This window comes from Gadus chalcogrammus, chromosome 15 (genome assembly GCF_026213295.1).
Source record: "Gadus chalcogrammus isolate NIFS_2021 chromosome 15, NIFS_Gcha_1.0, whole genome shotgun sequence".
In the NCBI taxonomy this organism is placed as follows: Eukaryota; Metazoa; Chordata; class Actinopteri; order Gadiformes; family Gadidae; genus Gadus; species Gadus chalcogrammus.
In genome coordinates this window covers 8327085-8347640 of record NC_079426.1, presented here as the reverse complement: position 1 = coordinate 8347640, position 20556 = coordinate 8327085, and the positions used below count along the sequence as shown (strand labels likewise).

General features: G+C 50.6%; 3 protein-coding genes across 8 annotated transcripts in view; 2 read left to right on the top strand and 1 right to left on the bottom strand.

The window, feature by feature from the left end:
- The first annotated feature begins 489 nt into the window (after window positions 1–489).
- LOC130404384 (reticulon-4-like) lies at window positions 490–16315 on the top strand. 5 transcript variants are annotated; one of them, XM_056609082.1, is made up of 8 exons: window positions 490–1265; window positions 6836–6889; window positions 14358–14565; window positions 14664–14802; window positions 15001–15070; window positions 15162–15208; window positions 15340–15398; window positions 15477–16315. In XM_056609082.1, exons 1-8 carry the CDS (start codon window positions 689–691, stop codon window positions 15517–15519), a joined length of 1197 nt encoding a protein of 398 aa, XP_056465057.1. In that variant the 5' UTR covers window positions 490–688; the 3' UTR covers window positions 15520–16315. The 5 variants fall into 5 exon arrangements, with proteins under 5 accessions (XP_056465057.1, XP_056465059.1, XP_056465056.1 ...); XM_056609084.1 differs by lacking the exon at window positions 6836–6889 and having other exon boundaries at window positions 491–1265; XM_056609081.1 differs by lacking the exons at window positions 490–1265; window positions 6836–6889 and adding an exon at window positions 7715–9967 and having other exon boundaries at window positions 15477–15830.
- A 532-nt stretch (window positions 16316–16847) lies between these two features.
- prorsd1 (prolyl-tRNA synthetase domain containing 1) lies at window positions 16848–19520 on the bottom strand. Of its 2 annotated transcripts, none has more exons than XM_056609087.1 (4): window positions 19322–19520; window positions 18118–18243; window positions 17523–17612; window positions 16848–17422 (listed from the first exon to the last, which is right to left on the bottom strand). In XM_056609087.1, the coding sequence occupies exons 1-4, from the start codon at window positions 19403–19405 to the stop codon at window positions 17210–17212; spliced, it is 513 nt and encodes a 170-aa protein (XP_056465062.1). In that variant the 5' UTR covers window positions 19406–19520; the 3' UTR covers window positions 16848–17209. The 2 variants fall into 2 exon arrangements, with proteins under 2 accessions (XP_056465062.1, XP_056465063.1); XM_056609088.1 differs by lacking the exon at window positions 19322–19520 and adding an exon at window positions 19221–19305.
- A 993-nt stretch (window positions 19521–20513) lies between these two features.
- LOC130404969 (melanopsin-A-like) overlaps window positions 20514–20556 on the top strand; it is a 9839-nt gene continuing 9796 nt past the window's right edge. The window contains exon 1 of the mRNA XM_056609922.1: window positions 20514–20556. This exon is cut by the window's right edge and continues 92 nt beyond it. Within this exon, the coding sequence (XP_056465897.1) occupies window positions 20514–20556 (43 nt within the window).

Sequence of the window (20556 nt, the reverse complement as noted above, 5' to 3'; positions counted from 1 at the left end):
ATTTTATGCATTACTTGATTGATAGTGTGTTTTTTAATTCGTTTTACGTCATTTGTTTCTTAAATACAGTTCCTATTTTGTGTTTTTTCTCGTATAAAGGAAATCTTAAAGACAGCAAGCACTGCAGTGTGTGTGCGTGTGCGTGTGCGTGTGAGAGAGTACACAGTGGGGAACCAATGGGGTGAGGGTTCGGGCCCCGCGGGTCAGACGCCCCACAGGGTCAGGGGTCACACTGCTATGTTTCAGGGAATCAAAAATAAACCCTTTTCATTGGTTTAGAGACAAAGGGGAACTGAAGCTCTGGGATATGTTAGGACACCATGTACAGTCCGAGGTTATGTCACCGGAGCGGGGCGTTCTCAACTTTCTTCTCCTCCAACTTTCTGCTCCTCGAAGGGGCGAGTCCAATGGACATTGACGCCCAGTCATTGGTCACAGGTGGCATCGCTCAGGCAACCCCTGGAGCTGGTTGGCCTTTCCGGTTCCACGTTTCTTTTTCAGCCTCCTGCTGGGTGTCTGGTGTCAGAGCAGCCAGCGCCAACTCGGTTCCGTGGTCGTGTTGCGCACTTGTCTAACTTCGGTCTCCAAGGAAGGCTCCTGAGCCTCTACCGTTCATCCAACTCCGACACCGGCCGAACAAGTGGGCACTCACCGGGAAACTTTGACTCTCGTAAAAAGGGGTTTGAACATGGCAGACAGCGAGGAGCAAGTAACTTCCACCACTTCCTTTGGAGAGGAACGGATCCACGGAGCGGACCTCAACGGAGCGGACGACGTGAACGAGGCCGCGGCCATAGAGCACTTCAACGTGGACGACATCGTGGACCTGGTAGGGGGAGCTCAGGACGCCATCGAGAGACACATAGCAGAGGAAAGTGCGCTCAATGAAGACCCTGAACTGTTCTCCTCTCAGCCGGAACCAGAACCAGAACCGGTTACTGTATCCGAGCCCGTAGACGTGTCCATGCCGGTAATAAGTGAGCCTGAGCCCGTGGCCGAGACCGAAGAGTCGACCCCGGTATCTGACGGTGTGGTTCTGTCGTCAGACGAGCTGGTTGTCGAACCAGAGATAACCAGCCCCCCCACCCCGGAGCCCAGCCCCCCCACCCCGGAGCCCAGCCTCCCCACCCCGGAACCCAGCCCCCCCACCCCGGAGCCCAGCCCCCCCACTCCGGAGCCCAGCCTCCCCAGCCCGGCCGCCCCCCCAGCAGCAGCCGCCGCGCCTCCGACCAGAGAAGAGGAACCTTCCGTCGCTCCGGCATCATGTAAGCATTTCCACCTGACGAGCGGGTCTGAGCGCCAGGTCCGGTCCCCAGACCAAGGTCCGGTCCTCAGACCAGGGTCTAGTCCTCTGACCGGTTCTATCTGCATGTTTGATATTTTAACCGTTTGTTTTTTCCGTTGAAACTGCTAGCGTAGCGCTCTGTAGCATAGCGCTCTGTAGGCGCTCTGCTCCTCCACCGCTCTGCTCACCGCTCCCCTCGGAAGGTACTGCGGTATGAACGGTTTGTTTCGCGGGGAAACGTCGTAATGTATGTTATGTTCTGGTTTGATGACCAAGACCAGATAATGTCATATTCCATCACCCGGAGCCCCGCGGCCTGCCTGCTCTCCTTCTTGTCCTCCCGTCAGCCCCATGAGGCGGCACACTGCGCCGCATGACGTCTGTCAGCGCAGTCGTCAACTGAGAAGCAGCGATGCCTGTTTGATGTTCTGTAAAAGTAAAGCGAATGTTTGCCGTTTAATGGGTGCATGACTGCTCTCAAAATGACGGCTGTCAACCGAGGTCGACGCGGTGTTTGCTGCCGCGTCGCTAGTCCACCGCGCTAGCGGATCCACACACACGCACACACACACACACACACACACAGAAACACCGCGCCGCTAGCCTGGGTGCCGTTAGCCCACCGCGGCGTTATCCAAACTAGCATGGCATGCAGCATACGTGCTTGGATTAATCACAACAAAGGGCCGTGTCTCCATGGACAGGAGACCTCCTAGTGTAGGCTATAAAAAAAGACCTGCTCACTGCCTCTCCCACCCTTTGTTCTCAACGCCGCTCCCTCTCCTCCGCATCTCTAGTTAACCCGTACGACTAGGCTGTCCCTATTTACCCCGTTCGACTAGGCTGTCTCTATTTAACCCGTTAGACTGGGCTGTATCTAGCTCTTCTGTTGTCTCTAGTTAACCCGTTTGACTGGGCTGTCTCTAGTTAACCCGTTTGGGCTGTCTCTAGTTAACCCATTGGACTGGGCTGCCTCTAGCCCTTCAGTTGTATCTAGGTAACCCTTGCCTGAAGGGCGGGGCCGCCTCTTCATACAAAGACCCACTGCCTGCTCCTAGCCTACAGGTTCCATCAACACTAGCTTTACTACTGCTAGCATACTGCATGGTCCCTTGGCACTGGTCTACTACATGGTCCCATAGCACTACATGTGGTTTCTGGGGACCCCAGGGAGTGCTGGTCAGTGGGGGGTTGGACAGCCCCAGTGAGTTGGCATGGTGTTGTTTCTGTGAGATGCCCAGCCCAGTATAGAGGAGCAAGTGCATCACAGCCATCACCTTCAGACATCTTTATCACAAGCAGAAAAAAACTGCTAGTCGTCACAACACGTAGCAGCTATCTCCTTACAGCACTAGCCTAATTTTTAACCTTCCTCCCAGCGGTAGCCTAGCACTAGCTTAAGTGCTAACCATCCTCCCAGGAGTCCCAGCTTTATCCTAGTACTAGCCTTTATGGCTAACCATCCTCCCAGCTGTAGCATAGCACTAACCTAATGGCTCACAATCCTTCCAGCTTTAGCCTAGCACCAGCCTAAAGGCTAACAAGCCTACCAGCGGCAGCCTAGCAATAGACTAGTGTTGCTCTGTGGAGGTTCGGCAGTCTGGAGTCCGCGACCGTTAGACTGACAGCAGGAGGTCCCTAACCCTTCTGATAATGCTAGTCTAATGTCCAAAAAGGTTTCCATGGCAGCTTTTAAGATAACGTGTCCTTTTTAGTACTGTATTCCAAAACAGCAACTTAGGGAATGTTCATGAAGGAGAACAAGCGTTGGAACAATCCATTTCTTTTGTGTCTACTAAATCTGTAAACTGAGTGTAAAAGGTCTCCTGGCTCCCAGCATGTACTGGGGTCTTCCAGTGGACATTCAGTTCTTTAAGAGCTGGTAGCAGGTGGCCCAGTAGCCCCATCGTTTCCATAGCTTCACTGGGCTACTTATAGCGATGTCTCACTCATGATTGCTAGCTCAGGCTAACCTCTTGGTTCAGGCTAACCATGAATATTATGTCAGGCTAACCTGTTGGTTCAGGCTAACCTAGGACTGAAGGAACACTCTCAAGGCATTAGTGTTCAAATTATGTCTTGGTTGAAAGTGTGAGTTGAGTGAACCACTTGTTCCAGTTGAATCTTACGAAAAGCTTGCAGATTAGCTTCATCATAAAATGCGCGTTTCAAGATGTTTTATGTCAATATGATAAAGCGTCCACCAGTGTTTGACTGGATATGTGTACAGTTTAAGCTAATATGAAGGCTAAATGAGCCAATGAGAGCTCTTCTCTGGGCTGGCTTTAAATATGCCATACATCAAGTTCCCCAAATACCCAGTGGGTCTTTAAATACTGTGTGAGGCTGTTTAAAGAATCTCTTTTAGAAACTAGTTTCATGTGACGCCAGCGGCTCAGAGGTGAACATGGGTTTCCCATTGCGTTGCAAGAGCTATAACTTGACTTTCTTTCACCCTGATCCTTATTGAGCCCAGTTTCCAGAGTCCAGCCTAGCTCTGCCCTGCACCACACACCCTCTCCTGGGGAGACTTTTCCCTAGTGAGCACAGTGGCTCCAACCAATGGGATGACGTTGGTCTTTAATGATAATGGTTACAAAACAAATTGGGTCCGCTCTGACCGTAGTTCTGTAGGCAGCAGGCTGACCAACCATTGCCGTCTCCCTCTTTGTGCCATTTTTAAAGGATTGGGGCTCTGGTGTATGAACCTGAACATTAAACAAACCTGCTTCTGTTTTCATATCAAATAGCAGGTCATTATGAACGAGGTTTACAACCTAGTACTAGTGCCTTAAACGCAGAATTTATAGGCTCCGTTTTATTTTCACTTTAAAATATTTAGTTTGCATAAATTCTCAATGATTTTGCTAACCCTTTTGTAATGTGGAACAAGCTTCTTTTTTTCTTTTTTTTTACTTTACACTGTGGTCTTGTCCATTGTATAAATTAAAACCACTGCTGTTTAGTTGGTAGCTGATCGGCTGGCTCTGTTACAATGTACTAACTGCTTTGGTTAGGCCTAAAAAAAAGTTTTGTTTGGTTCCGGTTTCCGACCGACCCTGTCAATTTATGTGCGACCCAAATTATTTTATGAACTTTTATGTAACTTTTTTTTATTTTTATGCGAACTATAATCACGTTTTGGTACAGCACCTCCTCATTCTGTACAAGGATGAGCGAATTTTGTCGTTTTTAAATGAAAACAACCTACCTATCATTCGCTGCTGCTGGAAAAAAATAAATAAAAAAATAAATAAATTCCCTACCTACCCATGACCTCAACTGACAACCAACAGGAACCAAACTTTTTTTTTTTTTTTAGGCCTTAACCAGTAGGAGAATCCTGATTGGCAAGGCTAGTTTGTTTGTCTTGTTTGTTTGACTAGTAGGCTAGGCGAGGGTAGCCAGTTGTGTTGCAACAGTTCAGGGGTTACCCGTGATCCGTACGGGTCAAGTTGTGCGTTCACGTGATCAGCGCATGTTTAAAGGACCATTCCGGTATTAAAATCATCTAGTATCGTAGCGAAATACAGTTTCTATTGTGTTTTATTTGCCGTTCCGTAAATTCCATTGAAACAGGAACCGGACATGTTTTTGTTTGGTTGTAGTCTTTTTCCCTCGGTTTTCCTTATCAACAGTAGGGCTAGAACCGAGCGAAACGACTGCAACCAACCCCCCTTGCAATGAGTCTTCCAACCGAAATCAATGGATTTACCAAATGCCAAATAAAACACGATATTTAGCTGTATTTCGCTACCGTACTTGATGGAAATAAAAGAAGATGAGGATGTCTGCATTGCCTGCATCTCCTCGGGCAATGCAGGCATCCAAAATTGTAAATCCAGGGTTAGGGATTATTTACTATCATGTTAAAAAGAAGGAATAATGCCTCAGATTGAAATTTTTTTAAATATTGACCATGCTTAAAGAAAGCAGGATTATTACCAACTTTTTCACTTTATTTTGTTATTACACATTTGAAAATTTTATTTAAAGTCACATTTGTCTTATCTTTATTGTTGTTGTTGATCCGAAAATGATCCGACCCGTGACTCAAAAACCGTGACACGATCCGAACCATGAGTTTTGTGATCCGTTGTACCCCTAGCCAGGCTTAACTAATAGGCTAGTAGGTTAGAATAGTTGGAAAGGTTAGTAGGTTTTGCCAGGGTAGCTAGGCTATTATGCAAGACAGGCTCGATAGGCGATAGGCGAAGAAGGCGATCCACCAGTGCTCAGTGGCCAAGTCTGGTATTTCACGTGTTTAAGCGGGCTGTGGACGGGTCCCTCGATTCAAGGGGCCCCGAAGTAAATATCTCCGTTCACTCCAATCCAAGTGGGGAAAAAGAATGTGTCTCCGCAAAAAATGTCTGGATATCAATCCAAGGCTCATAATTATCTTTATACCATGTTCCAAAAAAATGTAAGTTTTCTCTTTTTTTTGCTGGAGGAGAAGGAGGGGTGGGCATACAAGATGGCCTAGTGCATGGCTCTGTTAACTTCTCGTGTCCTAGGTTTTTCCTTTCACTTAACACGAATAACGTTGATGGTTTTTAGGCACTGTGGTGACTTTTTTTTTTAGTCTGCTACAGCTGCTGCTCAATAACTCTCACGTTCCTCTGCTTGCGATCATTGCGATTCACCATTTATTGATCCATTTATTCAAAAGATCCAAAGACAATGAATGGGTGCTTTACGGTTTCATTTTTATAATATTGTTAATAGTCTAATAAACATTTCAGTTGCGTTGGTATTACATTTTTCATTTGCTTGTTTAGCTATGTATCATAGTTAACAATGCTGGTGTATTGCAATTATTTATGTGGGTAGGCTACTACAACTTTGTTGCTGGTCGATATGTAACCATTTATTTGTATATCAATTATTGATTGCATTTTTCGTCAATAGTTCGTTGGAAGGAATCTGTTTCTTAAGCAATAACATTGAACTGTATTTTCTTTCTAGGCCTACATACATTTAATATGTTGTTGGTGTTATGTTACATGGAGCAATCTTTTATGTTTATGAAGTTAACTTATACTCCCATGGTCGGTAAACAATCCTGACTGCGCTCGTTCAGACCTCTCGCTTATGATGCTACAATGCTAACAATGCTAGAAACGGACCTATTATAAAATAGGCTAGAAAACGAGAATCTTTCTCCATCCGGTATGTCATGAACTATGGCGTGGCTAGGCTCCCATGATGCGGAAGCAAATCTCTCCTTGATGTTGCCCTGCGCCATTGAGCAGTTTTCATAGGAATGAATGGGCGGCCATGTTTTAGTCCGCTGTCCTTTCTTTAATAGGTCCCATGGTTCTGACTTGCCCTGGTCTCCATATCTCTGTAGTCAGGACCCAGAAGTGTTCTTTGGGACCCAACCACACGACTCATCCATCCCTGGGTTTTCTGGAATGTTCTGTACATCCACAATCTGGTTTGACCCATTTGGGGTCCAGACCAGGAGATCTGTGTACATGTTCTAACGGGGTTCCCTCTGGGCGCCTCTATCTTTCTCTGCTTTACTCACACCTCCCTTTCTCTCCACAGATGAACCTTCTCTTCCCATTTCTCTGCCCACTTCTCTGATGCATTTCCCTACAGGCAAGTCCTCTCCTCTCGTCTGTTTCCTCTTCCTCCTTACCCGTCACTGCATGTCAGGACTGCCTTGAGCTAACGTTTTAGCATGTTGAGCTCAATGTTTCCTACGTCTCTGCCTTGCATTGGTCTTTGAGTGATTTGGACAAATCCTCTCAAGGGGCAATATTGAGGTTTTATTTGTATTCCCCCTCCCCCCTCCCATTGTTTTATTTCCCAGCACCACATGTTTTGGGTTAATAATTTGATTCCTTCCAACTTGATCCCCTCATTTGATTGTATTTTTGTTGTTTATGTGCAGTTGAACTTCATGTTGTGATTGTTAAGACCCCTAAGGAGAGGTTCCTGCATGTCTTGATGCACCATACCTGGAGTATTGATCCTCCTTGTTTGTCTGCTCCCCCCGGCCAGCCATGACAGCAACTAACCAACGTAGAACACAAGTGTCCTTTACCTCTAGAATCCAGCCAGCTTGTAGGGTCGCCTGTAGAATGCATCTAGGACACAAGTATCCTTGACCTCTAGAACCCACCCAGCTTAGCTTGTAGGGTAGAATACATCTAGAACACAATTCTCCTTTACCTCTAGAACCCCGCCAGCTTAGCTTGTAGGGTAGAATACATCTAGAACACAAGTCTCCTTTACCTCTAGAAGCCAGCCAGCTTGTAGGGTCGCCTGTAGAATACATCTAGAACACAAGTCTCCTTTACCTCTAGACTCCAGCCAGCTTGTAGGGTCGCCTGTAGAATACATCTAGAACACAAGTCTCCTTTACCTCTAGACTCCAGCCAGCTGTAGGGCAGCCTGTAAAATACATCTAGAACTGCCTCCTTTACGTGGGGGTCAGATGGAGGGATTGTACATTCTACCAGCATGTGATTGTGGACTGGTTTGTGGTCTTGAGTGTGTATTTGATCCGTTCTGCATTCTCCTTTCCTGCTGAAGCACTGGGACAGAAGGGTGAGTCCCCTGCTCCCATCTCTCCCCTTTCTCCTCTGCACTCCCCCGACTCCCTGGAGGAGCTCTCTCTGACAGAGAGTCCTAACCAGCCCCCCTCCTCCTGGGCTGCTGCTCCGCTGGGCTCCTCGTCCGCCGCCCCCCAGGGCGCTCCTTGGGGCGGGCTGGATGACGCAAAGAACCCAGTGGATCTGCTGGACCCCCTAGCCGGGCCTTACCTGAGCTTAGGGAAGGACCAGGAACTCCAGCCCAACTTGTGTGAAGACAGCGGGGTCTCGTTCTCTCCTGAAGAAAAGCCCTTTGGCTCCTCCGGCCCCTCTCCCACCCAGCCCCAGAGGATGGTCCCAGAGTCCCCCTCTCCCACCCAGGCCCAGAGGATGTTCCCAGACTCCCCCTCTCCCACCCAGGCCCAGAGGATGTTCCCAGACTCCCCCTCTCCCACCCAGGCCCAGAGGATGGTCCCAGACTCCCCCTCTCCCACCCAGGCCCAGAGGATGTTCCCAGACTCCCCCTCTCCCACCCAGGCCCAGAGGATGTTCCAAGACTCCCCCTCTCCCACCCAGGCCCAGAGGATGTTCCAAGACTCCCCCTCTCCCACCCAGGCCCAGAGGATGTTCCAAGACTCCCCCTCTCCCACCCAGGCCCAGAAGATGGTCCCAGACTCCCCCTCTCCCACCCAGCCCCAGAGGATGGTCCCAGAGTCCCCCTCTCCCACCCAGCCCCAGAGGATGGTCCCAGAGTCCCCCTCCTCCTGGGAGACCCAGCTCCCAGCCTCGGAAGACAAGTACAGGGTCACCATGGATACAGCCCCCATCGGCTCATCCCGATATCAGGTAGATCTCCATAGCAACGAGTCTGACGAAGAGGATGATTTGATGTGCGAGAAGAAGAATAATCCGTTTGACGGCTTCTCCCCGCTGGCGGACGCGCCCTACTCCCATTTTGAGGAGGATCTGTCTGGCTGCAGGGCCACTAAGGTGTCTGAGAGTCCTACCCCAGACCTGGTCCAGTACAGGCAGGCCGGAGACCCCCTAGGAAGCCTGCCGGCGGCCTTTGATGAGGGCAAACCCTACGAGTCGAGCAAAACTGATGCGGAGGCCTCTGTTCAGCTGATGAGTCAGTACTCGTCTGCTCTGAAAGAATACGATGATGATGAGGAAGAAGACTCTCCTCTTCCCCAGTCCCTACCAGACCTCCTGAAGTCTTCCCCTCTGAACCCGGACAAACCAGACTCTGGTTCTTCAGAAGGAAGTCCAGAGCAGAGTCCGGTCCTGGAGCGTCGGATGATGGAGTCTCCCAACCCTCCCATTAACTTGTCGGCCATTAACCCCTTCACGTTGGATTCCAAAGTGTGCCTGCTGAAGGAGATGGCGGAGGCGACGGAGGCCAAGTTAGCTGGCAAACCCAAAGCAGGAGAAGACCAATTTTCCGGGGCCTTTGACCTCGTCAAGGAGGTGCAGGAAGTATCTCCCGCCCGGGCCCGAGAGGAGGACCCAGTCCAAATTGAGCAGAAGGATTGGTTTTCAAGTATCGATTCTCCCAAAATGCCTGAGAAAATCCAACCACTGAATTTTGAAAGCAAGAAAACCCTGGCTGAGGATTCGGACTCTGAGTCGCCAACGGCAGACTCGCTGTCTCCGGTTCTGGAGGCCATGGCGAAGAACCCGGCCAGCTTCCAGGTGGAGTCTGAGAAGGAGGTGGAGCTGGCAGACGAGGTCTCGGAGCACGAGGTCTCCTCTGAGGAGTTTGAGTTCATCGAGAGGCCAGCGCGGGGTGTCATGGATGAGTTCCTGGAAGCGTTCGATAATTCTAAGTTTGCCTCCTCCAAGGTTCCAGAGATCCCTCTGGATGATGAGCTTAGCTTTGAGAAGGAAATCACTTGTGCTAAATTACCTACACCAATAGAGGAGAAGGAGGTTCCCAGCGAGAGCTCCTATCTTCTCCTCACCCAGGAGACCTCATTAGCACAGAAGAACAAGGCAGAGCCGGAGAAGGTGGCTCTGGACAAGCCTCCAAGCCCAGCTACTAGCCCCCAGGCCCTCCCCAGGAAGCCCACAGAGGGCGTGGCTGAGAAGATGACAGGGGCCATTAGACTGTTTCAGATGCCCAGCCTGAAGATGGAAACAGGTAAACACAAGCCTACCCAGTTCTCCATGGTCCTCATCCTCATCACCTCGTCACCTTTAAGTTCTCCTCTGTTCCTCCTCTCCTCCGGTACGACACCCCCCCACTCTCCCCCCGGTCCACCTCCTTCACGTTCTCCTGAGTTCTCACATTCACCCCTTCATCGCATCAACTTTGCTTTAACCATCGCATCAACTTTGATTTAACCATTGCATCATGTTGCCTATCTGACTCACTCACAATTGATTACACCATTGCATTTAATTTTGAGCTTGGTATTTGTGTGCATCCATAACCTCTTCCCCTCCAGAGGGTAATGCACTGGAACAGATGCTCTGTTTGAACGGTAAGTAATGGGACATCACGATGTTAAAGTCCTCGTCTTACTTCTACTGAGACTCTTATTTAACGAGATGTTGTGGCGGAACAACCGCAGGGATGATGGGTAATGGAGTTCACCACCCAGAGGTCCATGGATCTCTGAGTGGTGTAACTTCCTGTTCTCTAAATAGTGTCTGAAACCTAGCACCTACGACCCCACCCTGCTGCACAGCCCCCACCCTCCCCCTGGGCTATCAGGGGCCACATCCGTCTGTAAAGAGGGGATGTATAGATCATTACTGGGACAAAGGTCAGGCCTCCTCTGAGAGACCTGGCTGATGATTCATTCACACTTCTCCAGTAACAGCAGGACTGGTCAAGAGGGGTGGCCTGGTACAGGCTGGTCTAGTGTTAGCCTGGTACAGGCTGGTCTAGTAGTGGTCTGGTACAGGCTGGTCTAGTGCTAGCCTGGTACAGGCTGGTCTGGTACATGCTGGTCCAGTGGTGGACTGGTACAGGCTTCTCTAGAGGGGTGGACTGGTACAGGCTGGTCTAGAGGGGTGAACTGTTAAAAGGATGTATGACATAATGTAAGCGAATGGGACTTTGCTCTAGGATGGCCTGTGTTTAGTGGGTTGGGTTCTGTAGGAGATGCTGAGCTGGTGGTGAGTGGTTAAGGCGAGTCCAGGGGTGCAGTGGCTCGGGCATGTCTTTTTTTTTTTTGCCATCGATTCAATTTTCCGACAGTGGATGAGACACTTTCTGATTGCATTGTATTGATTCACTTTTGAACCATTTCGCTTGGTGGGAGGAGATTTTTGTAATTTCCTCATGGGGTTAGTATTCATGATGGCACTGCTGTCCATGCAACCATAAGTCTTCATGACTCAGTGCTGCCATCCAGTTCATCAGGGGACTTTTGGAGGGGAGAAATGTGTGTTAAATGCAAAATATTGACCTGGTTCTGTATCGTTAGAGCTTCTCCCTGGAGCCAACCGGGCCTTAGAGCACTTCTCCTTTAGTTGTCTGAAGAAAGTGTGAGAGCCCAGGGCAGCGTGTGGGGATCGCCCTCTGGTGGATCGTCTCCGGTACTGTCAGCTTGATGCACTGCTACTGCTTACCAGGCGGTGGCATCACAGAGTAGCTGTGGTGTTTATGATGCAGGTTGGTTTATTAGAGGGGTCAGCGTTTATGATGCATGTTGATCTGTTTGAGGGGTTGTCGTGTTTATGCTGATGGCTGGTGCTAGTCAATAGTCAGGGTAAGTTAGTCTCCAGGTAACCTGGAGTGATGTTGTTGGACATCTTCAGTCTTCTTCTTGTGGTTCTGGATTCAGAGAATTGTGTCTGACCTCAAAGCAGCAGTTAGCTCCGTGGCAGACAGCCTCAATCAATCCAGGAACAATAGATTAGATGGTGCAAGGTGGAGGGAGGGGTGGTTATCGCTGCGTCAGACCTACAGATTAGTGAGCTGCTATATGCTGATCTCTGACCGGAGGGAGGAGGGGGGGAAGGCTCCGGTGTGACTCGGCACAGAGGGAGTCTGAGGCAGCAGGAAGCCTTTCACTTACTGCAGCCGCTACTCTGGAGAAAGGCCTCCTTCGCTCTCTGCTGGAAGAGGACCATCATGGAGAATTACCCCTTTGAGAGCCCTGCTGAGCCTCTGTCCTCCACCGCCGCCTGGAGGACCGTTGGTAATGCCCTCTTCTCTCTGGTCCGCTTGGGTGTTCTGTTGGCCAGAGGACCTGGACCGGAGACCCACGCTGCTGTTACGGACTACCGGCAACGACATGAGAGGGTTAATGTGGTGGTGACATGAGAGGGTTAATGTGGTGGTGACATGAGAGGGTTAATGTGGTGGTGACATGAGAGGGTTAATGTGATGGTGACATGAGAGGGTTGATGTGGTGGTGACATGAGAGGGTTAATGTTGTGGGGGAAGGTGTGGAATGGGGTTGAAGTGTACCACTGAAGACAAGATGGCAGAATATTCCAGAATGTGTTGAGGACCTTTGAGCGTGTGATGAGGGGCTGACCTCATGTAGCGGGGTAATGATTAGCTAAAAGGGGGGGAGCTTTCAGGTGATTGGTGTGGCAGTTCAGATCCACAGGTTTGATAACTATATGGATAGAGTCCACATACAGACACTGGTGTTCCTCAACGGGTCCACCCCCTTGTCCCACAAACATTACAATATGTTTCCCAAAATGACTGTAATAAATTAGCCCTATGTAAGGTAAAAAGCAGGAACCATCTGTGCAGAACTGAAGGGTTCCTTTATTCATGATCTTATTTCTCCGGGGGCTGTGACACTCGGCCCTCTCTCAGCCCTTTGCTGGGCGATTCGCTCATCTAACCCAAGTACAACACAACACACCACTTGAAGTGCTATATTTAGAAACCACAGGTAGACATTTATTTAGAATTATATTTTTTATTTTTCTGTGCTAAGATGCAGTCTGAACATACCTGTCGGGTTCCAGCTGTCCTGAGGGCAGTGGGGGGTTCGTTCACAGTAGGCAAGGACCAGTGACTTAACTTGGATTAAAGCATATTGCTGGGGGCATTGATTCCAACGGACTACGGTAGCTTTATTATTAAACATTGTGGGGAAGAACTCTTTGGTCTGCGGTACGGATGAACTGAAGATAGTGCCTTGACTCGCTCTTTATTGAACTGAAGCCGTTCAGGAGAGATCCAGTACTGCACAGGAAGAACCTCCCTCTCCCTCCCACCCTCCCTCCCTCTCTCGGTGTCTGAGCTGCCGTTAGCAGAGCTGCTTTGCTGCAGGCTAGCGGAGCTTCAAGATGGACGTCAAACGGGGTTGGTGTTGATATGATGGCTGTAATGTGTGTTTAGTGACCGAGCTGTAACGGTGCGTAGACCGCCGTGTGTAGCGAACGGGCGGTATAGTAGACGGGCCGTGTAGCGGACGGGCGGTGTAGCAGACGTTTGTTATTGAACGGTGTGGAGGTTAAACCGGGCGGCGGACCGGCGGTCTATCTTTAGCTGCTAGCTCGTGATGCTACCATATGTATCATTACGAGCCCCGCCTCTCTTTACACCGGGCGGCCCGTTACAACCCGCCCGGTATAACGGGCCCGTTACAACCTATCTTACAGTTTAGCATTTAGCAGACTTTTTTATCCAAAGCGACTAACAATAAGTACTCACCTTTAACAACCCGCCGGTTATACCCTAACGGTTTATTTAACGGTTCGCGGTCATTCCGTCTGACGCATCTCAGCAACAACAGTGACCAACAGTGGTCACGTGTTTATGTCGTGTGTTGAACGAATACGGGGTCACGTGGTCTGGACTGCTGCAAATTGTAACTTCGGATTTAAAGTCTTTATCGGCTCATTGATGCCCGCTGTGCCGTTTAAGGAGTGGTTGGTCCGCTGTCAGAGCTGGTGTCAGACACAATTGCTGTCACCAAGACTGCGGAACAATTAATCTTTTCTATAGACTGTAGTGTCGGTGTACTGTCCATCCCACAGACCTGAGGGACTGTCCATCCCACAGACCGGAGAATGACTGTCAGTTCACCAGGCCACCTCTAGCACCAAGCCTCAAGTAGCCCCAGAGTGTGAACCAGAGTGTGGCCCTGATGGAGCGGCAGCCCCCCTCTCCGGGTGAACCCGAGCCCCTGACAGGTCTAATATAGTCCACTGACCTGCCCGGAATCTCCTGGGAAACCTGAGCCTTGCTGACCTGGATCAGCTGTCCAGGACCCCCCTGCCCCCCCCCCCACCAGGCTCTCCCTGCTCTGGACTCCACTGCCTCTCTCATCTGCACTGGGATGATACTATTGATCCTGTATTAAGATCCTGTATTGATCAGGATGGTTCCAGTGGTTCTGGACTGGATGAGGTCCTGCGTGTCGATTTCAAACCAGAATATGCCATGTTAGCTATACTCTGCAGCGCTACGGACTAGCGAGGCTAAGCTATGTTGGCCACATTCGGCAGCACTACTGCCTAGCGAGGCTAAGCTATGCTAGCCATACTCTGCAGCTCTACGGCCCATTGAGGCAGGCCTGCTATCCTGATGCTCCTCCTCTCCTCCCCAGTGTCCGAGCTGCTGTACTGGCGTGATGTGAAGACCACGGGGGTGGTGTTCGGCGCGGCGCTGCTGCTGCTGCTGTCCCTCACGGCCTGCAGCATCGTCAGCGTGGCGTCCTACGTTGGGCTGGCGCTGCTCTCCGTCACCGTGGCCTTCAGGATCTACAAGGGCATCCTGCAGGCCATCCAGAAGTCTGATGAGGGACACCCCTTCAAGTAAGGCTCACCTCAAATCCGGGGGTGGGGGTCAACCTAACCAGTAGGTGCGCTACAGTATTGTGACGGTGTTGTGATGACGTTGTCTCCTGTGCTAGGCTGTACCTGAACCAGGAGGTGGCGCTTTCTGAGGACGTGGCCCACCGATACAGCGACATGCTGCTTTCCCGCATCAACAGGGCCGTGGTGGAGCTGAGGCGGCTCTTCCTCGTGGACGACCTGGTGGACTCCATTAAGGTGAGGGGCGGGGCCTGGGGGACCCCATTAAGGGGAGGGGTCTGGTGGACTCCATAAATGGGAGGGGCCTGGTGGACTCTATTAAGGGGAGGGGCCTGGCTGCAGGGGAGGGGCCTGGCTGCAGGGGAGGGGCCTGGCCGCAGGGGGTGAGGCCTAGAGAGCTCTATAGAAGAGTCATTATGTTTGTTTGGTCCTCAGTTTGCTGTTCTCATGTGGATCCTGACCTACGTTGGTGCATTCTTCAACGGACTAACGCTCCTCATTCTGGGTAAGATTCAACCACACCCTACGGCATTCTGGCTGGTAATGTACATGCTGCTGCATTCTGGGTAATACAACTCCAACACTGCTTCTTCCAGGTCTGGTGGCCGTGTTCAGCTGCCCCATCATCTATGAGAAGCACCAGGTGAGGGTTTACCTTTGACCTTTACCACGCTGTTACTCATGACCTTTACCACACTGTTACTCATGACCTTTGACCTTTACCGAACTGTTCTTCATGGTTGTGGTTGTGAGCTCTGTTGTTATTGTCTCCAGGCGCAGATCGACCACTACGTAGCGATGGTCAGCGGCCGCATCACGGACATCGTTGGAAAGTGAGAAGCCACTGACACGGGGGTGCTGGAGGGGGGGGGGGGGGGGGTGGTGGTCATTCTAACCATGTCTCCTCCCAGGATCCAGGCGATGGTTCCTGGCACCAAACGCAAGGCGGAGTAGGGGACGGACGGACGGAGAAGCAGAGGTGGTGGAGGAGAGGCGGTGGAGGAGGAGATGAGGAAGAGAGGCGGAGGTTTTCATTTGTCAACTTGTTCAGGATTGTTTAGTGTTCTTTGGAGAGCTGACCTGGAGTTTGAATCCTTCATCAAACCAACACTGATCTGATGCCTTGCTCATAAGACATTCAAATCACCTGTCATCGACCCCTGGCCCGGGCCTGGTGCATCCTGGGAGATCCGGCCAGCTGGACTATGTTTTAGTTTTTTCCACCAAGTTGAGCTAAGAGCCGTTTTATTGTGGTGGGGGAGTGGGGGGGGGGGGGTGTTCATGTTGTCGTGAAGGTGGGGTGTCTAGTATTGTGGGGGGGAGGGGTCTACAGTGTTGTGAGGGTGGGGGGGGGGTTGTTTTTTTAAGTTGATGATTTGACGTCATTTGCTGAGGCGTCCCCTACCCTGGCTCCTCCCCTCCAACCTCTGGCCCTGTCTGATTGGTCAGTGGGTGGGCAAGGAGGGGTGTGTGGGCGGGACTTCTACATTAGCACTCATTCGCTTCTCAGTCCCAAGCTTGGGATATGTCATCGCAGCCATCGCGTATCAAACATTTGGTGAAACTGGTTTACAAGCATATTAAAGTTAGAACAGTGTGGAGCCCATATTTAACGCTGCAACGTAACTCAAAAACTTATTTGTTATGCAAGTATTTGTGAATGATGTTCATACTTCACTAGTGTCCGTAGCGCCGTGTCTGTGGAATGCATTGTGAGACGTAAACGATTACAATAAAGCTTGGAAAATGACCCCATGTGGACTGGTTTCTTCTAGACACAACCATCAACCAGCACTTAATGACCCTTTAACTGTCTCACCCAGGGATGGGCAACTTTCATGATAAAGAGGGCCACAATTTTTCATCACCATCAGAGGGCCACGTGACTGTGCACTTCAACGTAAACAGAATCCTCAAAATTTTGAAATTGATATGATTTCCTGTATTCTGGTGCATTTTGGGGTTGGCCACTACCTACAAAATCTTCCAGATTCATAGGCTATGTACGGTATGTTCATTGAATTGTCTGTACTGTCTAACCCCTACCTGCTTCTTAGAGACACGTCTGTACTGTCTAACCCCTACCTGCTTCTTAGAGACACGTCTCTGTACTGTCTAACCCCTACCTGCTTCTTAGAGACACGTCTGTACTGTCTAACCCCTACCTGCTTCTTAGAGACACGTCGGTACTGTCTAACCCCTACCTGCTTCTTAGACACGTCTCTGTACTGTCTAACACCTACCTGCTCTTCATTGACCGTCTGTATTCTTAACTATATTAACGAAACACAGAATGTTTTAGAACAGGGTTTGGTTTTGACTTTATTTCCGCCCTCTTTGCTTCAAACCAGAAGTTCTGACAGGTTCCAGTAGTTCCCGTGGCCCTCACTGAGTGGACAGGCTGACTTAAGGACTAGGTTTAATAAAACCTTTTCTACAGGTCAAGGCATCCTGTAGACATTGTCATTACTGAAGAACAGCATCCAAACAAGGTCGTGATGATAATGGGATTGTTGGACCCATTGGTGTGAGTGGAACCAGCGACCGTTCTCCTGGTGTGAGTGGAACCAGCGACCGTTCTCCTGGTGTGAGTGGAACCAGCGACCGTTCTGGTCTGAGTAGAACCAGCGAGGGTTCCCCTGGTCTAAGGGAAGGCGTGCAGGATTGGTGGGTGTCCGGTGTGCTGGAGGAAGCGTAGCAGGTCTGCGGGCGCCATGCCCAGGGTGGCAGTGTTGGTCATGGGGTGCAGGTGGACTGCCGGGTGCCCCCCCTGGACTAGGTCCTCGTCCAGAAGCAGCTTCACGCCGCCCTCCGTATCGAACAGCAGGGCCAGCGCCGACGCACAGCCCCGCCCCACCTGGGGAATAGGCGGTACAATACTCCCTTTAGAACCCTTTCTATACCTTTGGTTCTGTCCAATGAGTTCCAGAATGCTGTGTGTGTGTGTGTGTGTTCACCTTTAGTTTTTCCAACATGGCCGCCTCATCAGCCAGGCGCAGGTTTCCACTCCCCAGACCGAGATGCTTTGAGAGGTCACCCAGATTCACCTGCAGAGAACCAGGACACATAGATCCATCATATATGTATGCATGCAAATTCAAGAGCTCTGAAAATGCTAGATTCTGTGTACCATGCAGCATTACGATTTGTCTCTGACTACGTTTCCCAACGCACCATGGCAATTTGTATGAGAAAGTTAGTCTGTCTTCCTTATGTACCCAAAATGTACATATCCAGTTACTCAGCACTGACCTACTGACAAATGGAAATGATACTTTATTGTGATTTGTCTTGTATTGTATTTTAAATGTGAATTTTTTTTTTTTTTAATGTTAAACGTGAAACGTTTATTTATGCTGCTTTCTTGGCTAGGACTCCCTTGAAAAAGAGATTTTAAATCTCAATGGGAAAATGTCTTGGTCATATAAAGGTTAATAAAAAATACCATATAGAACCAGGACACATAGAACCAGGACACAGAACCATTATCCATACAGAACCACCATACACATAGAAGCAGGTCCCATAGAACCAGGACAGGTGTTCTCTGACCTGCCGGTCATGGCGAACGGTCACGAGCCATAATGTCTTCTTCTTCTTGTCTTTAAGGAAGAGGTTCTTGGTCACGGCTCCGCCCACTTCCTGTAGGTGGGGCATCATCTCCTCCACCGTGAACACCTGAGGATGGGTCTGTTTAAATGCTTTGGCAACACATATGTCCTGCTAATGAAGCAGAACCCACCTCCTCCTCCAGTAGAACCCACCTCCTCCTCCTCCTCCAGTAGAACCCACCTCCTCCTCCTCCAGTAGAACCCACCTCCTCCTCCTCCAGTAGAACCCACCTCCTCCTCCTCCTCCTCCTCCTCCTCCAGTAGAACCCAACCCCTCCTCCAGTAGAACCCACCTCCTCCTCCTCCTCCTCCTCCTCCAGTAGAACCCACCTCCTCCTCCAGTAGAACCCACCTCCTCCTCCTCCTCCAGTAGAACCCAACCCCTCCTCCAGTAGAACCCACCTCCTCCTCCAGTAGAACCCACCTCCTCCTCCTCCTCCAGTAGAACCCACCTCCTCCTCCTCCTATAGTATAACCCACCTCCTCCTCCTATAGTAGAACCCACCTCCTCCTCCTCCTCCTATAGTAGAACCCAACCCCTCCTACAGTAGAACCCTCCTCCTCCTCCAGTAGAACCCACCTCCTCCTCCTCCTCCAGTAGAACCCACCTCCTGCTCCTATAGTAGAACCCAACCCCTCCTACAGTAGAACCCACCTCCTCCTCCTCCTACAGTAGAACCCACCTCCTCCTCCTCCTCCTATAGTAGAACCCACCTCCTCCTCCTATAGTAGAACCCACCTCCTCCTCCTCCTCCTATAGTAGAACCCAACCCCGCCTACAGTAGAACCCAGCCCCTCCTACAGTAGAACCCACCAGCTCCTACAGTGGTACCCACCTCCTCCTCCGAACCCACCTCCTCCTCCTCCTCCTATAGTAGAACCCAACCCCGCCTACAGTAGAACCCACCTCCTCCTCCTCCTCCTATAGTAGAACCCAACCCCGCCTACAGTAGAACCCAGCCCCTCCTACAGTAGAACCCACCAGCTCCTACAGTGGTACCCACCTCCTCCTCCGAACCCACCTCCTCCTACAGTAGAACCCACCTCCTCCTACTCTCAGAAGCAGGTGTGTGTCCATGTATTAAGGTGGTTGGTGGTTGCTGGTTAGTGGTTATTGCTGGTAGGGGTTAGTGGAAACTGGTTACCGGCGGGTGCTCCACGCAGCTGGTCTCGATGTTCAGACCCCGCAGACATTCCTCCAGCTCCGCCCGCAGTTCTGAAGACGTCATGACGTTATCAATACTAAACTATTATACAATATGTATTGATCGAGAAATACAGCGCTGTCGGAAGACACGCGCATTGAAAGAGCGAACCACTGATATGGATCGTGGATCTTGTTCGTCTCCACCAACTTTAACTTAGAGCCAAGAGCGCCATCTGCTGTGTGGGAGAGAGAGAGCGTGAGGGAGAGAGAGTGTGTGTGTGTGAGAGAGAGAGAGAGAGAGAGAGAGAGAGAGAGAGAGAGAGAGAGAGAGAGAGAGAGAGAGAGAGAGAGAGAGAGACTGAACCTTCTCACCACTAGGACGGCCTCCTCTCCTCTCCTGGCGTCGTCCTCCATCCCCCCCCCCCCCAGCCTCCACCCAGTGACCCCCCATCTGCTCCTCCATCACTACTTTAGGACCCCACAGACCCTCAAAATACACCCTGATGGTTCCTGTCCATGTTCCTTATTTGATTGGTTTTATGTGAGGCTGTTTTGGGTTCTCTCTTTAGTGTTGAATGCACTCGTTGTAAGTAGAGAGAGAGAGAGAGAGAGAGAGAGAGAGAGAGAGAGAGAGAGAGAGAGAGAGAGAGAGAGAGAGAGAGAGAGAGAGAGACCGCGCCTCATCTCAGTGGACTATTGAGGACCTAGTCATTTCAGAGTTAACTCCCTTCCCTGGACCCTGTCAAAGTAAAAGTCCTCTATGTAAACCCCGTTCTGCCTGTCTTTGTCTCTCTGTCTTCTGTGTGAGAGTGAGATGCTGGGGTGAGGAGTGATGGAGTGAAGGTGAGAGGGTGAGGCCGCCTGTGACCCACTTCTCCTCCGCTAAGCATCCAATCACTTCCGTCCTGTCTAGTAAATATGTTTCTGCTCATAATCTGCTGTTTGGAGATTAACCTGCAAAAGAACAATATTCTAAATAGTCTCCCGCTGGACAACGGTGCGTGAGGTTCCCCACGGGGCGAGTGGGTTCTTGGTGAGCAGGAGGTCTCTCCACACGGACACACACACACTCCGGGACCGCACACACTCCGGGGCCGCACACACTTGGGTTCACGGTTAGCAGGAGGTCTCTCCATCCCGGGACCACTCACACTCCGGGACCACACACACTCCCCCCGCCGTCCACAGCCATGAGCGTGAAGAAGGGGATCTCCTGCTCGGACCAGGACCCGG